At 46.8% G+C, this 19,189-nt stretch overlaps 2 protein-coding genes and 1 pseudogene across 3 annotated transcripts in view; all 3 read left to right on the plus strand.

Moving 5' to 3' along the window:
- Positions 1-13,083, plus strand: part of LOC136509917 (protein CHLOROPLAST VESICULATION-like) — a 118,548-nt gene extending 105,465 nt beyond the window's left edge. The window contains exons 2-3 of one of the 2 annotated variants that reach the window (XM_066504510.1): positions 12,138-12,423; positions 12,534-13,083. In XM_066504510.1, the coding sequence (XP_066360607.1) occupies positions 12,323-12,423; positions 12,534-12,882 (450 nt within the window). In that variant the 5' untranslated portion in view covers positions 12,138-12,322 and the 3' untranslated portion in view covers positions 12,883-13,083. Of the gene's footprint in view, positions 1-11,761; positions 12,424-12,533 lie in introns of those variants that run through there. The other variant, XM_066504509.1, reaches the window with a different exon arrangement.
- An 838-nt stretch (positions 13,084-13,921) lies between these two features.
- On the plus strand, positions 13,922-14,952 carry LOC136509920 (protein CHLOROPLAST VESICULATION-like). The gene has a single exon (XM_066504513.1). The coding sequence runs from the start codon at positions 14,225-14,227 to the stop codon at positions 14,699-14,701; it is 477 nt and encodes a 158-aa protein (XP_066360610.1). The 5' UTR covers positions 13,922-14,224; the 3' UTR covers positions 14,702-14,952.
- Positions 14,953-16,625: 1,673 nt separating this feature from the next.
- LOC136509921 (uncharacterized) lies at positions 16,626-17,613 on the plus strand (annotated as a pseudogene).
- The last annotated feature ends 1,576 nt before the right edge of the window (positions 17,614-19,189 follow it).

A 19,189-nucleotide genomic window follows, 5' to 3' on the forward strand; every position in this document is an offset into this window, starting at 1 on the left:
GATTGGTTGCTCAAGGTTTCACTCAAGTAGAGGGCTTGGACTTTGAAGACACATATGCACTGGTGGCAAGGCTTGAAGCAATCCGAATGCTTTAAGCCTATGCCACTCATTACAATTTCAAGCTATATCAAATGGATGTGAAGAGTGCATTCCTCAACGGCCCTATTCAAGAACTTGTCTATGTTGAGCAACCATCGAGCTTTGAAGATCTCAAGTTCCCTAACCATGTTTATAAACTCCAAAAGGCGCTCTATGGGCTTAAGCAAGCACCAAGAGTATAGTAGAATGCCTTAAGGAATTCTTGCTTAAACAAGGCTTTGAAATAGGTAAAGCCGATCCTACCCTTTTCACTCATAAAGTTGGTAAAGTTATCTTTGTGTGCCAAATATAAGTCGATGACATACTATTTGGTAGTACTAATCATATTTTTTGTGAGAATTTTAGTAGGATCGTGACGAAGAGATTTGAGATGTCCATGATGGGTGAATTGAAGTTCTTCCTCGGATTTTAAATCAAGCAAGTGAAGGGTGAAACTTTTATTAGCCAAACAAAGTACACCCATGATATGCTCAAGAAGTTTGACATGGTGAATGCTAATCCTATCAAAACTCCCATGCCAACTATAGTTTTCCAAACGGGCGGCATTGGCACTACATGGCACTAGCACTACACGGCACGGCACTATCAGGCACGGTGTCACTGTCGTGCCGTGCCGTGTAGTGCCACCGTGCCCAGACTCTGACCCAAGCACAACACTAAAGCCCTTAGATAGTGTCGTGCCGTGCCATAGGGCACGATAGCCCAGCAGACTAGTGCCATGACTTAGCACTAAAACCACATCACTACTTCAACAGATCAGAATCAAAAGAACAGTTCAAAAACAAACTTGAAATCTGATGAATCTGAAATCACAAAGAAGATAACACAAGATAGAGATAATAAAATACCAAATTAAAGGAGCTATGCAATGGCTGCCTCATTAAAAACCTGTCTAGGTAAAACCCACCCTTGTAAGAAACCCTAGACAGGGAAAAAGAGTGCAACCAGCTCCATAAGTTCAATTGTTCATTACATCCACAACCAAAGGTCCAAAGCATCTAAGTCTTAAGATTACAAAACCATTACATAAATGACTAATGAAGACAAAGTTGTTCAAAGGCCTCCTCGAGCTCCTTATCCTCCACCATATGTTGTAGCCTTGTCTCTACAGCTTCCCAGTCCTTGATGCATGTGAGTGCCTCCACAGTTTCAGGGTTCAGCCTCCGCCGCCGGTCTTCAATGATCCTACCAGTGGTACTAAAAGTAGCTTAAGAAGAAATGGTAGAAATAGGCGTACTGAAAACATCTCTAGAAAGGGTAGAAAGAACTGGATATGTTAGTTTATGCTGATGCCACCAGTTCAAAATGTTGAAGTCATCATCCATCTGGCTAACTGTGTCATAGTCTAGATAAGCTGAAAGTTCAGAACCAGTGTTAGATGAACTTGCTGCATGTAACAAAGTAGTAGCAGGAATAGTCCTAGACATATCAAGATTAGGAGGAAGAGAAGAACAGCCAGCTTCAAGCAAACCACCACCACCATCATCATCATATATCTCAGCCCAAGCTGTTCTTTTCTTACCAGATAGGCTTGGAGGGTCAGGCCTTTTCGCCCTAATAGAGCCATACAAATCATCATACTTATGATACAGTTTGAAAAGAAGAGTTCTAGTTTCCACCATCTTATTAGAATAATCAGCATCAGTAAGCAAATTTAACTTTCTAAGAACTTTGTTGCAACCTTTAATTTTAGCTCTTGGATCCAAGATAAATGCAATGCAGTAAAGTTCAGGTATGGTTCTCCAATATTTATTGTACTTATCAATCATATGTTGGACAACAATTCTAATATGCTCATCATTTTGATACCTATGCAGGTGTATAGCAATCTTAACAATATGATGAACCATAAGTGGGGCAGTAGGATACTACACACTAGACAAAGCAACTGTTGAGTCATAAAACAGTTCAAGGAATTCTAGTATTTTAATTGCCATAGCCCAATGCTCATGAGTCAAAAGAAAGGGGTCACCTCTTTTTCTAGGATAATTAGACTCAATGAAAGTATGGAAAGTTTCCTTGTGTGGTAGCAAATGCTTAAGCATCAGGTAGGTAGAGTTCCACCTAACCTCCATGTCTAATCCAAACTTCCTAGGTCTAATACCAGATGCCATGCAATAGCTCTTATATGCAGCAACTCTCTGGTTAGAAGAGTTAATGAATGATATAGCAGTTCTGAAAGCATCAAGCATAGGACTAACAGCAACCGGAGCCTCTTTAACAATCAGGTTTATGATATGATACGCACAGTGTTGATGCAAAAATAGATCAGCACCCAAATACTCTCTAAGTACATGTTTCAGTTTATCCATAGCTTTAGTATTAGCAGAGGCATTGTCCAAAGTAATAGAAAAAACCTTCTTCAATATACCATAATCATTAAGCACATTACTAACACGTTCAGCAGTGTTATCAACATTATGTGATGCATCAATAAGCCTTAAGCCAAGCACCCTTTTTTCAAGTTGCCAATCAGCATTAATGTAATGACCAACAACACTCAAATAATCTTCTTTTACATTTCTAGACTAGATATCAGAGGTAATAGCAACAGATGAAATGGCATTACTCTTCAAATCATCAATCAAACGATCACGCTTTTCATTGAAGTACTTAAAAAGATCTCTAGCTGTAGTTTGCTTAGAAACAGTTGTGTACCTAGGGTTATGAGCAGTTTTTATGTAATCTTCCCAAGCCTCAGTTTCCCCAAGATGGACGGGAAGATCTAACCTAGCAAGCAAACGAACAAGCTGAACACGAGCAACCTCAGCCAAATACTCCCAATTATGCATAGTATCATCCTTATTGAAAGTAATGTGGGACTGAGCCATGCGGCATTTCTCACGCTTCTTAGGGCAAGACTCTTGATGACGGAGAAGGTGGCCAGTCCCAAATCTAGAGTACGCAGAATACTCCTTACGGCAGTGAAGACACCGAGCGTCATACCTAACAACCTTACCATTTACCTTCTTGGTGAGCTTCTCAAAATCTTCCTAGCATACTGAGGTAGAAGGGAAGTTAGGCCTGCTGCTAGAGCCATCATCAGCAGCGGCGTTGTCCTGGATGGCGCCGCTGGTGTTGGGGGCATCAGTGTCATCGACGGGAAGTGGGTCAGCAGCAGTACGGCCGTAGAGTTCCTCGGCAGCATGATGGCCAAAGAGCTCCTTAGCATCCCTAGAGACATCGTCCTCATTGTCTCCGGTCATCCCACAGAGGCGTAGCTCGTCGTTGATGGTCATGGAGAGACCGATGTCCTCCTACTCGTCCGACATCTCGTCGTCGCCGGCCTCCGGTCCCTCAACGCCAACGCCTACCAAAACCAAGAACAACAAGAACACCTAGGGTTAATAGAAGATCATGAAGAAATCAAGAAGAAGAACAAAAATGAATAGATCTAGGGTTATGGCTCACCTCTCTTGATAGAGCACCAGAGACAACGGCGACGACAACGAGGTTGATGAGAGCGATGAGACAGAGACGAAGACGAACGGTGATGGATCTCGACAAGAAAGCTACATCGATGGTTAGGGAGAAGGAAGAGTGGTGTAGAAGGCCGTGCCATGTGCCTGTGCCAGCAACCGCTGCCTTAACCAGCCACCGGACGGCGGGAAGAAGAGAGGAGAGTGGCTAGGGTTTCAGTTGATGGGAGAGCTCGATGCAGCCATGTGGCTAGAATGGGGATGTAATGAGCTAGGATTTGGAAAGGTGGGGAGCCAGGAGCGGCGGCTGGCTTATAAAGCCGTCCCACCCGACCCCTAGATCCAGCGGTCAGTAGGCGGGGGGGGCTCCATCCAATGGCTCAAGGCCGTGCCGGCTGTTGAAGCAGGCCTTGCCTGTACCATGCCATCATGCTGGCATCACGGCCTAGGCACGGGCACGGTAGCTACCGGGCTGGGCCATTTTCATACCAGGCCAATTCGTACCATGCTCGTGTCGGCCCAGCGGGCTTGGCCCATTTGGAAAACTTTAATGCCAACCAATGGACATCTTGATCTCAATGTTGAAGGGAAAGTCATGGATACCAAGGTATATTATGCTTAGTGTGTGCATATGTGCTAGATTTCAAGCAAACCCAAAAGAGTGTTACTTAGTGGCCATTAAAAGAATCTTGAGATATTTGGTACACACTCCTAACCTTGGCTTGTGGTATCCTAAGGGCTCTAAGTTTGATTTACTTGGGTATTCGGATTCTGATTACGCTGGTTACAAAGTAGATCGAAAAAGCACTTCGGGGATATGTCAATTCCTTGGACGGTCCCTAGTGTCTTGGAGCTCTAAGAAGCAAAATTGTGTAGCTCTTTCCACCGCCAAGGCCAAGTATGTTGCAGTTGGCGCATGTTATGCTCAACTACTTTGGATGAGGCAAACCCTTCAAGATTTCAGATGTTGATTTACCAAAATCCCACTCTTGTGTGATAATGAAAGTACCATAAAGCTAGCAAACAATCCTGTAAGCCACTCAAGAACTAAGCACATAGATATCTGTCATCATTTCTTGAGAGACCATGAAACCAAAGGAGATATCAAAATTCGCCATGTGAGCACCGAAAAGCAACTAGCCGATATCTTCTCTAAGCCTCTCGATGAGTTAAGGTTTTGTACTTTGCGTAGTGAGCTAAATATACTTGATTCTTGTAATGTGGTTTGAACTATAGCACACCTTAGAGTGATGAACTAGCATGGATAGGAGAAAAGAATTGCAAAGGTTTAAATATTGTTCTTCAAAATGTTTATCGAAAGCTATAAGTGCATTATGATCATTGTTTGTACTGATTATCTGCTGCTGATCATAGTGTGCTTAGGATATGTGTCCATATCCTATATAGATAGAGCTATTTAGGTAGTATCTAATTCTCGCTGTTCTGGGGAGTGCGGCTGTGTCGCACTGCATCTGTGTTGTACTTTGAATTTCAATCGAAATTCGGCCCACTATGGCAATTACCATGGGGCCCATCTTTCCCCTTATCTTTTTTCATCCCTAGGGTAACTCCCTCTCTCTCCCTTCACCCGATGTGCCGCTCTCCTTCTCTCTGTCTCACGTGTCCACGCCGCCTCACCGTCGCCGTGCCTCTATGCCACGCCCTGGTGGTGTCGCGCCGACTACTGGCCTTCCTCGTCATCACCAGTAGCTACGGAGGCTCTTGGGCAGAGCCATTTCCTCCCTTTCCTTCTCAATCCCAGCAGTGCCGCTCTGTGGTAGTGCTGTGGCTAAGAAGCGGCAGTGCCGCACCCAGCTGTCACAGCAAACTTGTTGTGCATAACTTGTCATTTGCATCATGTTTATATATTTGACATAGTATGCAGCACCCCACAGCAGCATGGATGTAGGGGGAGCCCCATCACTTTCACCAAAAATGTGAATCTTGGTCTATTATGCCAAATTTGAGAATTCAACTCTTCATTCACATATTAAGGGGGAGGCTCTACACCCATGGCTCAAAAAATCTCAGTTATATTTTATATCTTTTGTAAGCTCTAATTGAGTTGTTATCAATCACTAAAAAGGAGGAGATTGAAAGTGCAATCAAGCCTGAATTATGGGTTTTGGTGATGATGACCGCGTAATTAGAGAACTAATGAGATTTATCAAGATGACAAACAAGGAATCTATGTTCGAGGATGTTATACGAAAAGGAGGAGCCCCCAATTAAAAATGTTGAAGGCTTCAAAATCGAAGGAGGTTTAAATTCTTTTATATTTTAAATTTGAGTATAGGAAAAGCCGTACTATAAAGGGAGATACAATGCTTAAGCTAATATGTGCTATCAAGTGCTCAATGTATCACATACAACCTCAGTTTCACAGCCAAGACAGCCAGCACTTCACTCTTACCCTTGCTATCTTTCCTAGTGCGGCACTGTCGCACCTGGATAGAGGCACTACCATAGAGCGGCACTACCGTGACTTAAGTGACCGTTGGGGATAGGAGGGTATTTATACCTTTCCCCTTCCTCCCCAATGTCTCTACTACTCTCTCCAACCGTTCAGCTCATGAGAAAATAGAAAGGTGCTCATCTCTCTCCTCCATTAGCGGCCTTGAGCTCCCAAGCTTCTCCATTGATTTTCCCATCAATCCTTAAGAGAAAAAGGTGTCAAACTTGATTAGAGAGTAGATCCACTGATTTCTAAACTCTAAAGAGCACTTGGTTCATGTTTTGGCTGGCGGTTGTGTTTGTTACTCTTGGAGCTTGGCTCCTAGCTGGCTAGAGCGTCGTCCGTGGAGCTTGCCAACTTGTGTGATAGCCCTAGGAGGTTGATTCGACTTGTGTGGAAGCCGGTAGATGTTGATCCAAAGCAGGTTGATCTACACGACATCGACGGCAGCGAGCTAAGCATGTCGACAGCAAGCAACACCATGCTCCCACATCTTCAGGCTACCGATGCCGAAAGAGCTCTCAATGAAGATGAGAGAAGAAAGAGAAAGGAAGCTAGAAAGCTCAAAAGAGAAGCTAGAGAGAAGAAGAAGAAGAAGGAGAAGCAGCGGTTAGAAGACAAGAAGCAAAGAAAAGAAGAAAGAAAGCTCAAGGGAGAAGCAAGAAGAAAGAGGAGAGAAGCAAGGAAGAAGAAAAAAGAAGCAAAAGCAACCAATGCATCTTCAAGTGAGCTATCAAGTAGTTCCGAAGATGGAGATGATGATGAGTCCTATCAAGTGATCAAGAATAGAAGGAAGGACAAGAAAGGAAAGGGCAAGGATGATGACAACAACAAATATGCCACCGTATCCTTTAACTATTTCTCTATGTTTATGACTAACCATGATGGTAAGTCTTTCATCAATGTGCCCACGGGCAAGTTACCTCATTTTGATGGGACTAACTTTACCAAGTGAAAGCACTTGATAAGAGCCTATCTTATAGGTCTTCATCTCGGCATTTGGGAAGCTATTTGCAATGGGTTTGAGCCACCGGTTGATCCCAAGAATCCAACAATGAAAGAAATGAGAATCATTCACCTCAACAGTCAAGCCACTAGTGTGCTACTTAGTGCTTTGGATGGTGATGAGTACAATACAGTCATTGGTGTTGATGTTGCCAAGCAAATATGGGATACTTTATACCTTGCACATGAAGGGGTTAACAAAGTGAGAAAGGCAAAAATTGATTTGATGATGTCCAAGCTCAATCGGTTTGTTATCTTAGATGGAGAAGGACCACAAGAGATGTTCGATAGATTGATGACTATGGTTGGCAAGATTAGAGACTATGGTTGTGATGAGCTAGATGATCACAAAGTTGTCAAGATTATGTTAGAGGCTTATTCACCAAGAAATGAGACCGTAGTGACTCTAATTAGAGACAAGAAGAAGCTTGAGTACTTCACACCAAATGATGTACTTGGGAGGATCTTAACCTTTGACATGCGAAGAGAAGAAGCAAATGAGAGGAAGAAGCTTGGAGAGTTGCAAGCAAAGCTAAAAGGCATCAAGATCAAGGATGTTGCACTCAAGGCCAACAAATCAATCAAGCAAGACTCTACTAGCAAGTCCAATATCAATAAGCAAGCTTCAACAAGCAAGCCCAAAGCAACCAAGCAAGTTCAAGAAAGAGTAGAGACTACATCATCCTTAAGTGAGAGTAAAAATGATGATGATCAATATGAGAAGGTTGATGATGTTGCTCTCTTTATGAAGAGGTTTCACAAAGGGCTAAAGAAGCAAGGCTACAAGGTGGTGAAGAGAAAATTTCCAAACAAGAAGAAAAGGACATGCTACAATTGTGGTAGCACCGACCACTTCATTGCCAAGTGCCCACGTGAGATCAAGGGCAACAAGTACAAGAAAGATAAGAATGAGGACAAGGCCGACCGTAGAAAGAGCAAGAAATATATGAGAGAAGCTCACATTGGGCATGAATGGGATCCAACTATTGAGAGCTCAAGTGAAGAAGATGAGAAAGTTGCAACCGTAGCTATCCACAAGCCATCTTCTACACCAAGGCTCTTCAACAACATGTCTGAGATGACTACTACTCTCCTCACATTTGTCTTATGGCAAAGGGTGAGAAGATAAAATCTAAATCCAAGGCTAAACCTCCACCTCTATCTCCTAGTGATATCTCTAGTAGTGATATTAGTGATAGCTCTAGTGATGATGAATCTAGTGATGAAGAAATAAACATGATAACTAAAAAATTTAGATGAAAAGACCAAATTATTCATCACTAAGTTAATGGAGGATTTAGAGAGTGTCCAAGCCGAGCTAGAATCTAGAGAGAAAACTTGTCGGGTATCAGTATCAGGGATACCTAGAAGAAGGAAGCTAATGGCCGTAGAGCGGAACTGTCGCACTTGAGCCGTGGCACTACCGTAACTTAAGTGACTGTTGGGGACGGGGGGGGGGGGTATTATACCTTTCCCCTTCCTCCCTAATGTCTCTACTACTCTCTCCAATCGTTCAGTTCGTGAGAAAACATAAAGGTGCTCATCTCTCTCCTCCATTGGTGATCTTGAGCTCCTAAGCTTCTCTATTGATTTCTCCATCAATCCTTGAGAGAAAAAGGTGCCAAACTCGATTAGAGAGTAGATCCACTGATTCTCAAACTCTAAAGAGCACTTGGTTCACGTTTTGGCCAGTGGTTGTATTTGTTACTCTTGGAGCTTGACTCCTAGCCGGGTAGAGTGTCGCTCGTGGAGCTTGCCAACTTGTGTGACAGCCCTGGAAGGTTTGTAACCAACTCTGGAACCTAGTAAACTCACCCCTCATCTCAAGAGTTAAGTCTCTTGGCTTGAGAACGAGGAAGGGTTAGAAAGCCCTAAGCCTTAGTGGCTAACCTCAATAATGTGGACTTAGCCAAGTCTTAGTGGCGAGTTGAACCACGAGATAAATCATTGTGTCACCTTGAGCTTGATTTACTTCACTTGCATTTCATATTGTTGTTGAGGTGGTTTATAGGGTTTGTGGTCGATCTACTTGTGTGTGGTGTTCCTACCGCTTCTAGCTCTTGATCTGTGAATTCCCTACCTGTAGGAAGCTAAGGAATTTCTCCCATCTAAGTTTCCATTCACTGATTTTGAACTGTGACTCGAAGTTGTCTAAAGGTGCGGCAGTGCCGCTGTTCTAGCCTGGCAGTGCCGCTGTTCGGTAGTGCTGCGAGGTCAGAGCGGCAGTGCCACGGGTGAAATTTGACATCTGCTTGAGTTTTGTTTTAATAGGCCTATTCACCCCCCCTCTAGGCTAACCAGAGATCCTACACGTGGGTTAAACCTCAAAACCACTGGGTGACGGTTTCGTGGGTTTGGCCTCAAAACCCGGGTGGAGATTTCGAGGAGGAACGATGCAGCACATGGCGGAATCACAGACATTGCGTCTCCGTCCGATCGACAGAAATCGGATTGGACCTAATGCCCTCAGGCTAGGCGGTTCACCCTAAAAATATCTAGGGGGCACTAGTGAAATTTTGTAATAGGCCTATAAATAAAATGGGGCTGCCTCACTCAGCCTCACCTCTTGGACATTTTTATTTCTTCCTTTAGTTCCCCCTCCTAGGGTTTGTTCTTGAGGTCCACAAATTCCAAATTTGTATAAATAGTTGTGAAATTCGAGTTGGGAAGTGAAGCCCTAACCTCACCGTCCCCTCCGGGATTTGAAATTATGGTGTCGTGATTTTGTTTATCGTGTTTTGGTGTCTGTTCTTCGTTTTCCCGTTCTACCCAAATCATGCAGCCCTGGAGTTTGGATTGATTTCAGACGATGATCTTTTGGGGATAGGATCGTTCCTAGTTAAATTGTAGGTAATGCTAGGAAGGGCTTTCACCCAGATTTCAAGCGCCCATAGAGACCCAACATCTTCACACCACTGTCATAGCCACCACAACACTACAGCGAAGCACGGTGCACGCTACTGCCTCCACAGCCAAGAGCGGCGGCCGCTGCTGCGGCCACCAACCACGTACAGCCACACTCTGGGAGGAGCAGCGATACGATTGTGACTATCTTGATATCCTGCCAAGATTGAATCAGTCATCACACGCATTCAGTAACACGCACCGCTCCTATGTACGTTCTAAAAAAAGATGTATATCCTTGGATGGCACACTGATGAGTAATGCCATTGGCCACTAATAACTTAAGGATTAGCCCTAGTTGAATTCACTAGTTAATCAAGGTATGATTTCGTTGATTATAATCAACTCGGCTGCGCTTTTTCGGTTGGTAAGGATTGCACACACGCACTTTTTATTTTACTCCTATAATAGACCACGAGCTATACGCACAGAAGAATTATTTTAAGCGAGTCCAAAAGAAATGACCCATTTTTCATCGGTTCCAAGAGAAGACCAAATATCTTATGTGACCGAATTACCATAAAAAAACTTAGAATTAGAAATAAGTCTTGTTAATCTCTTTATGGCTGGTTCTAGCCTTAGCGGCATGGGAACGAGAATAGGAACATTTATGTCTCCACGTTATAAAATAACACTCCAAATTTTTGTTCCCAAAAACATAGCTGCTAAGACTGTCTCCAATAGGAGACCCAAACCCAAAATAGGTAGCGAGAGATCCAAAATCAGCCTTCAACAGACTATCTATACGGGAGACCTATTTTGGGTTGCCTAAGAGACACACCCCAAATATGAGTATCCTCTCACCTGAAAACTCATTTACAGAAAGGATTCTCTTCTGGTTCTTGTTGTTGGAGAAGATGTCGAATAGGTATTGAACTTTTTGTCTGTAGCGTTACCCAAAGGATGAATGTGTCTTGTATTTTAGGTGTTGTTGTTGGAGATAGCCTAAGAGTCCTAGCTCCAAGTACCATGTGACAACGCAGACTAAGCGGCTTCCTAAAATGACTACCTCTTTATATATTGTCATACTTGAGTAACGGCTAAATTCACATGTATTGATTCTTCCATTATTTGCAAACAATGACATTACTCATCACCTAAAACGGTATACATCGTTGTCCCTTCTACTGTACTAGAGATATGGGTTTTCTTCTCAATAGTCAATACTTGCATGTGAAGTTGTGAACACTGTGGTTGAACCTAGCAGATCTAAACTGAATTAGAAAAAAATGATAATTGCCCATATACCTAACATTTTGGACCTCGATGACGCTGTTTTGTAATTTTAGGGATGCTCTTATACAATACTCCATCCATCCTAATAAAATAAATTAGTTCCTGAAATCACACAAAGTCAAACTATCTTAACTGTGACCAATTTTAAAGAAAGGATAATAATAATAATATCTATAGCATTAAATCAGTATATTATACAAATATATTTTATGGTGTATCTATAGGCAATGTTCGCTTCTCTTATAATCCGTCTTTTTCAGCTTGTTTTTTCAGTCAGAACAGTGTTTTTCTCTCACAACAAATCAGCCGGAGCAGTGTTTCGGCTTGTTTTTTCAGCAAAGCGAACGGTGCCATAATGATACTAATCCGATATGGTCTTTACGTAGGTTCATTGACCTGGCTAGATACACCTATTAACAAGTTTAGAAATGTGTTTATATGCCATCTAAAAGTTTATGGACCTAGATGATACTAAATAAAAATTTTAGAAATGCGCGTGTGCGATCTGTTTGGATTTTTTTTTTGAGAATTTTATGTTCATGAATCTAAATGACACATTACCAAGTTTGGGTATGGGCTTGTGCCATCTGTGTGCCCCATGCCCAGGGACTGATTGGGAGTAGATCTTTTTTCAGGGGATGATGGGGAGTAGATGGCACTAAATACAAGCCGGGTGAAATGATTTGGCCCAAACCAGAGGGGAAATGAAGTTATCCCTTTTGTCGGTGAGGGCCAAATTTGAGTATGGGCCTGGGCCTAGGCCCTCGCCGGCTTCACCTTACGCCTCCGTCGGCTGCCTGGCCGAGTTGCTCTGAACTGTGCGGCACGTCACACGACACGACATAGGCGCACAAATATCCAACCCAGTTGGGTGGGGCCCGCGCTCCCGACGTGCCTGCCGGACCATGGTACACGCCACCGGTGGTTCGACACGCCAGGTCAGTAAACCGAGAGATGTACACGCTCCCGGCGCTAAAATCCAGCGTCCAAGTCCGAATCAACCGCCGTGATCTGACCAGCCACCTCTGTTTCTGCTCTGTTCACCAAACGCCCGCCACTGCCATGGCCATGGGAACGCCTATTTACGTGGCTCCCGCGAGCACGAACGAGCCCACCGTCGATCACGAGCCGTCTGTCTCGTCTGCCGCCCGCCGGGCACCAAGCGACGAGCACCAATCCAGAAGCTCTCGGGAGTCGAGCGAGCATGGCGGTCTCCTCCATCAGCTGCTCCCTCAGACCTCCAGCTCCCGTCAGAGAAGCTTCCGCTCGCCTGACGCAGCCGTCGCCGCCGTCGACGACGCCGTGGTAAGTTGCTACCTCTCGCTCAAGGTCGGTTGCGTTTTGTCATGTCCAGCTAGCCCGGCGGCAATGGCCAGACATCGCTCAAGATCCGTCGCTGTGATCGTTATTTGCAGGGCGGACGGGCTACGGCGGGCTGGCGTGGCGGCCGCGGCGTCGTGCGTCGTGATCGGGGCGGCCAGCGGCGGCGACGTGGCGTCGTCGTCGATGCCACGCGACACCGCCGTTCTGGCTGTGGACGCGCGGCCGGCGGCGGCCCCGCGGTGGAGCGACCGCAGGGAGTGCCCGCCGTGGCGCGCCAACTCGCTGGAGAACATCGTGCCGGAGAACCTGCCCCGCCCGTCGGCTCGCCGGAGGTTCAACAGCGTCAAGCGGGCGCCGCGGAAGGCCCCCGCGCTCGGGCCTCAAGCGGTGGCGCCGTTCCTGGCGCTGCCATACGGCGTGGACGACTGCTTCACCCTCTAGGCAAGTTAGGCAGGTAGTACTGGCTGACCATTCTGCACTGCAGCTGAATTTGTTGTATTTGTTTTGTATACCCAACAAGAAGTTCGAAGTGAACGAAAACAATAGGATTCTTATTTGTATATATATTGTAGATTTCACAGGGGATCATGTTATTCGATACAGTGGGAGATAGGATATACAGCTACGAGCATGTGATTCTTGTGTTGTAGTAGTATTTCCTTCGGTCTTTTTGCTCGCGTATTGTCACTGTCACGTCCAAAGGCCTGACAGCAACGCCAAAGCCATAGAAGGGCCAAACTAGTAGCACGTACGTGGAAGGCCGACCAGTTGACACACCATTTGCGGCCTCGCCGGCGTGCCGAGTGGCGCCGGGAAGGTTTGCCACCGCCCACCGCTTGGCCGGCGGCCGGCCGCGGCTCATCGGCTGCGGCAGCGCAGGCAGGGAAGGGTTAGATAAATGGGCCTGACGGCTGCCGCAAAATTGCTTGGGCCCTACCTAGGTACCGTATCCTGGGCCTAACCGATCTTACTGCGATGAGGTTTAGGCCCTAAGTGAGATGACTGGGACAGTCGAGAAGAGACCATTTTCTAAAAAAAAAAAAGTCGAAAGAGACCAGGACTAGTATTCATCACAACTGAATTCATTAACTGGAGAGCTGACACCGACTCAAGTTCGTAACCCACGAATGTGATGATCTTCTGATCCAAATCTTGGATTGCCGTCCAAACTCGCATGTCAAAGAAAATTCATGTGATCCAAATTCAGTGAGCTGGTTGGCAAATTCATGTTTACTCCAAACTCACGATCGGTCGATCACTAGGCCAGCCACATGGACCCATCGTCGGCCCGTTCGTTTCGCTAAAAAAACGAGCCGAAACACTGTTCCAGCTAATTTGTTGTGAGAGAAAAAATACTATTTTGACTAAAAAAATAAGTTAAAAGGTACGGATTATAAGACAAACCAGATCGTCATGGTAAACTTTTTAAAGTTCAAACAACATTTTGGATGCTTTCGGAACGAGCGTGACGACGTGAACCAACCAACTACCTGCTGCTGTCAAAGAAAAGCCCACAGCATTAGCAGAACTGCGCACGCTACTGTGCACAAATATCTAACCAAGCGGGCCCCGCGCTCCCGACGTTCCCGCCTTCCCGTCTGCGGCAGCATGATGCACGCAACCGCAGCAAGCGAAATGCATTACCGCCGCTACAATCCATCGTCCAAGTAGGAATCGACGGCTCTGATCTGGACACGAAACAGCTCTCGGCCATGAGAAGCCACTATAATAACTTCCGTGTCCAAATCAGCCAGTCCACCAGTACCATCGAAACTTCTCAACAATGGCGGCTTCCTCCACCGCCGCCATCATCGTCAGCTGCTCCTTCCCCGCTCCGCCCAAACAAGGCGCTGCTGCAGGCTCTCGCAGGCCTCAGGCGCCGGCAGGCGTGTCGGTGTCGTCGTCGCACGCGCTGCGCCGGGCGTGCGTGGCAGCCGCGGCGTGCACCGTGATCGGGATGGCGGGCGGCGGCGGCGACATGGCCCTGGCGCTGGCACGGGGCGGCGGCGCGGTCGCCGTGCCCGTGGACGTGGCCCTGGGATCCGCGCGCTCCAAGGCGCCGCCGTCGCGGTGGAGCGACCGCAGGCAGTGCCCGCCGTGGCGCGCCAACTCGCTGGAGAACATCGTGCCGGAGAACCTGCCCCGCCCGTCGGCGCCCAGGAGGTTCGACAGCGTCTCGGCCTCGGCGGCCGCGCCGGACTTGGCGGCGCCGCCTTCTTTCCTGGGGCAGCTTCCCGGCACGGGCTGCTTCTCTCTCTGACGCAGCCGGCAACTGTGGAAAAAGGAAGTTAGCAGAAAAAAAGAAAAGCTGTGAAAATTGGAAAACACACTTGTGTTCTATTTTTTTTTTTTGTTAGGTAAAGACTTGTATTTTGTATACTATAGGTTTTAGCAGAAATCAACTTTGCCTCAGTAGCTCAACAATATTTACTATGGGCGGAATTGAAATATTTGGGGCATGCTTGTATGAATCAATGTGAATTTGCAATAAGCCCATGCAGTTCTCTTTTTTTCTAGCTTGCAAAAATGTGCAAATCCTGCAATAATCGATCAACGCCGATGACCAAGGCGAATTTGAAAAGGCTTGTGATGATCTAGAGGACCGCGGTTGCTTTCGTGGAAAAGCAGAAAAGCGTGGCAGGCACAGTGAGTGCACGAAAACGAAAAGGAGAATTGATCGAGCCAGTTTCAGAGAACAAAAATTTGCTCGGAATTTTCTTACAAAAGCCGCCCCAGCCCCAGGCTCGTTTCGTCTTCACGTACGTGGCGCGAGAGCCAGGGGGCGTGGGGCCGGGCACGTACGAGCTGTTGTGCCGTGCCGTTGCCTCTGAACTGATCTCAGTGGTAGTACAAGTGTACAGCGAGCTTCGAGTGAAGTACAGGGCCGAAACAGCCTGACACGTCTTTACGTAGTATGACAGTGTCTGACACGTTTTTCGGTCTATTGGCTGGTTGGCTACGTGGATAAATTCGGTTAGTGTTAATTTGTTACGAGAGAAAAATACTGTTGGCTAGCTAATAAACCCTGCCTGAAACCAACCTGCGAACAAGCTGTTTATGTTGTACGACAGTGACCGTTTTCTGCGTGTTTTGTGCAAGTCTCGTAGTACAACATCCAAAAGAGGAAGCAACACCAAGAAAGCTTGGGGCATGCTGGATGGGCAGGCGGCAAGCACGCCGCTCACCTCACCTTGCTTGGTAAGGCGAGGCGTTTCTTAGCATCCAACAAGCTAGCTTTGCCGGGTAAACCCATGCCCCTGAGCAAGTTTTCCCTTACCTACGCAAGAGAGCCACCAGCAAGGTTCGTTTGCTCACACGTTGATCTGATTATTAGTCGTGACTTCCCCACTAAATTGAAGCTCATCCCTGTCAAATGGTGCTTCTCCTCCACCAAATTGATGTCTCCAAACGGTTCAAAACTGTTCTACACCCAAATTGATCTTGTGGACATCCAAATCAAGCTTCTGCTAAGCTGAATCAAACTTTTCCCTACCCAAACTACGCTTGTTGACTTCTAAATCGAGTTTCTCATAGCCTGAATCATCCTCTCTTGAACTCCTTCATGGCAACCTTGTCCATTGGACGGAGAATAGAGGAAAGAGGGGAGGAAACAAAACCAAACCGAAAGAGGAACTTGCCTTGCTTTGCTTGACGTGGCGGGCGACGGTGCCAAGTGCACCTTGAGAAATCAGAATCATCGTGCCTCAGCCACATTCTGGTGTGAAGCTATGTATATGCAGCTATGGGTGCGGTCGCACTCACACCAAAATAAGAAAAACTGATTATACATTTAAATTTTCCGTACACGTATCCACAAAGTAAATATGTAAGCTTAGCCTCTTCGATCGAATCCTACAAAATCCAAAGGGAACACCTTTGAACTCCGTGATTTAGCAGATTTGCGATTTTTGTTTTGGTAGAATCTCGAATTTTACGTTCCACCTTGCTATTCGCAAATGACGTCGTCATCCTCGGTCGCCTGATTGGGAGAAGGCAAAGTAGGCCTTTGACAAGAAGCTCAGGCTCACGATCCACGAACAAGACTGCCTGGACTCGACCGCGCGTCCGCGCGGGATCCCGGGACCGCTACGTGAGCTGAGCGAAGCGGTGCAGTTTTGGCGGCTGCAGAGATCATGTTATCTCCCCAGCTCCCTCGGCGCATCGACAAGGACCTCGATCCGCCGAGCAGGACCATTTCAATGCGGGCGACTCCAACAGTCAACGTCCATCTAGCGCAGCGCCCGCCGCTCCTCGATGCGCCGGCAAGAAAGAATTCAAGCCTCACGTAGCTAGAGCCTAGAGATCACACCACGTGAACACATATTGACCTGGCACCTCCATTTCCAGCCACTGATCAGCTGAGCTGCTTTAGCCCTCGATCCGTAGCATCGTCGCTGGTTGCAGCATCCAATTAGTAGTATATAAACATCCATTCGCCAGCAGCGTGCTGCACACCCACACCTCGCCACGGCACTAGTTCCCATCGTCACCCGTCGAACCGGCAGGAGCTAGCGGTCCTTGGTGCCCCCCTGCACGTAGACCATGGCCAGCATCGTGTCGCGGCCGCGCCACAGCATCCAGATGCACTGGGCGCGGAGGAGTTACCAGCGCCTGGGCTCGCCGTCGCGGCGCCTCAAGGTGGCCCGCCTGGGCGGCGGCAGGTCAGCGGGCTCCTCTGCCGCCGCTGCGTCGTCGTCGTGGAAGGGCATCCGGTTAGGCGCGCCGCGCCGCGGCGTTGCTGGCGGCGCCGGCGCTCCTGCTCGCGAGGCTCCGGGACGCGTACGTCGACGCGATGGTGGCGCTGGGCGGGTCCGGCGTGCGGCCCTGCGCCGCGCTGGCCAGGTCGCGCAGTGGCACCGATGCCGGGCTGTGGGACAAGCGGGTGCCGCGGGCGCGCCGGGGGAGCGGGAGCAAGCGCGGCAGCGGCGACTTCGAGCGCCGGATGATGGCGCACATATACAGCATGGTCGTCACGCCGGAGCTCCCGTGCGCCGCCAGGCCCTGATGACATGCATGGACGACCGAGCCGAGTCGCGCCAGTCTCAATGTGTGAGATCACGTAATTACGTGAAGGCCCAGGTCCTGCGCTCGTCATTGAGTGTTTGTGTCTCTTGAGATCTTGACTTCGTTGATTTCCTTATTTTTTATCTTAAATTCTTACAATCAAAAGTGCTGCAAGGGTTCGTGTGTACGGGCCTGTTTGGTTGAATGGGACTAGAGACAAAAGACAACTTTATGGCCCCTTTTAACTAAATAGGAGGGACTACTGGATGAACTTTTAGTCTTGTCCACTAGTCCCTTGAGAGAGACTTTTTAAGACTAATGGACTAAGGGCAGTCCCAATGGTGCATTGATGATGGTTTCTATCCTCATTAAATGACTTGCCACGTAGGCAAAACGCTGATGTGGCAACATAATTAATGAAGAAAGAGAGCAAAAATCATAGAAATGGTTTCTTCATGAAGAAACCAGGTCTACTCTTGACCCAATGCACTAAGAAACCATGAAATCGCCATTGAGGAGAAACCACCAGTTTCTAGGGAGCTCGTGTCGCACTTTCATTGGAGGAAAAGATAGAGTTGGGAGAGAGAAAGAGAAAATAGTTATTACTCATAGAAACCATGGGTTGGAAAACAGTACTTTTTTGGTGCGGTATCCTATGTTATAGAAACTACTAGTTTCTTTCATTGGGACTGCCCTAACTTTACAACCCTTATCCCTCCCTCCCCTCCGTCCCAAGAAAGAAGAATGATATTTTAGTCTTTGTTCAGTCCTTTAATCCCTTTTAGTCCCTGAAACCAAACATGTTATTTAGTTCCTCTTTTAGGTCTCTTTTAATCTCTAGTCTTTAGTCCCTGTAACCGAACTGGGCCTGTGTATATTACAATCACGTATGAATAAGAGTGATACGGTTAACGGTAGGTGGTGCGTCTGAAGATATGGTATGGATTTGAAGACACAATCCGTATGAAATTACTGAAGAAAGCACTGAAATGTTGGATACTTGGCAGCTCTAAGAGCATGTTTGGTTAGCGTCATGTGTTGGTTCGGAATCATCCGATCCTATATCCGAAGCAAATATTTTCGTTTGGTTTGCAACACAGAACGAACCCGTCCGTCACGAAGTCGTCATCGCTAAGCTGCCAACAACGTTATCTGCTGGGACCGACTCATTCCCCGCAAAATCGGCGGACGACATCGTCCGTGATGGGCTGATTCGGCAAACCAGACAGGCCATAAGTTTCCAGCTCTTGCACGCGAAAATACTTCGACGACTACTACTCATGATGTGTGAGTGTATAGGATCCGTATGTGATGCTCTACTCTATCAAAGATGTTCAAGCTCGTCAAGTTGGACTTAGAAAGACGAAAACAGAAGCGGTCAACGAAGACCTACGTTGGGCCTTCTTTAGTTTCACCTTGAGAAAGCAAACAAGCCCATGTCTGATTTCAACTGGACCGTGTCAGTGTCAGCGTCGGCTTTCTAGCCCAGCTTTGTGCTTTGGATTAGGATTATAGTACTTTTATAGATTAGGGACCTAGAAAGTAATTTTACCGTGTTAATTACATGGTAGTTTAAGGACTGTCCCTGTAATTACAATTGGAGGGCCTATAATATCCAGTTTTGTAATACAAGGTTGAAACTGGACTCTACCCAAGACAAAATAAACCTTGCCCATACAAGTACTCTCTACCACTAGCGTTGTCTCACTTATTACGACCCAATTTAATTAGTAGCTACTAGCAA

The sequence above is a fragment of the Miscanthus floridulus genome, chromosome 16 (assembly GCF_019320115.1).
Source record: "Miscanthus floridulus cultivar M001 chromosome 16, ASM1932011v1, whole genome shotgun sequence".
NCBI lineage: Eukaryota > Viridiplantae > Streptophyta > Magnoliopsida > Poales > Poaceae > Miscanthus > Miscanthus floridulus.

Bases quoted from the DNA above. Each gene is read 5' to 3' on its own strand.
- LOC136509920 (XM_066504513.1), top strand. From the start codon at position 14,225: ATGGCGGCTTCCTCCACCGCCGCCATCATCGTCAGCTGCTCCTTCCCC.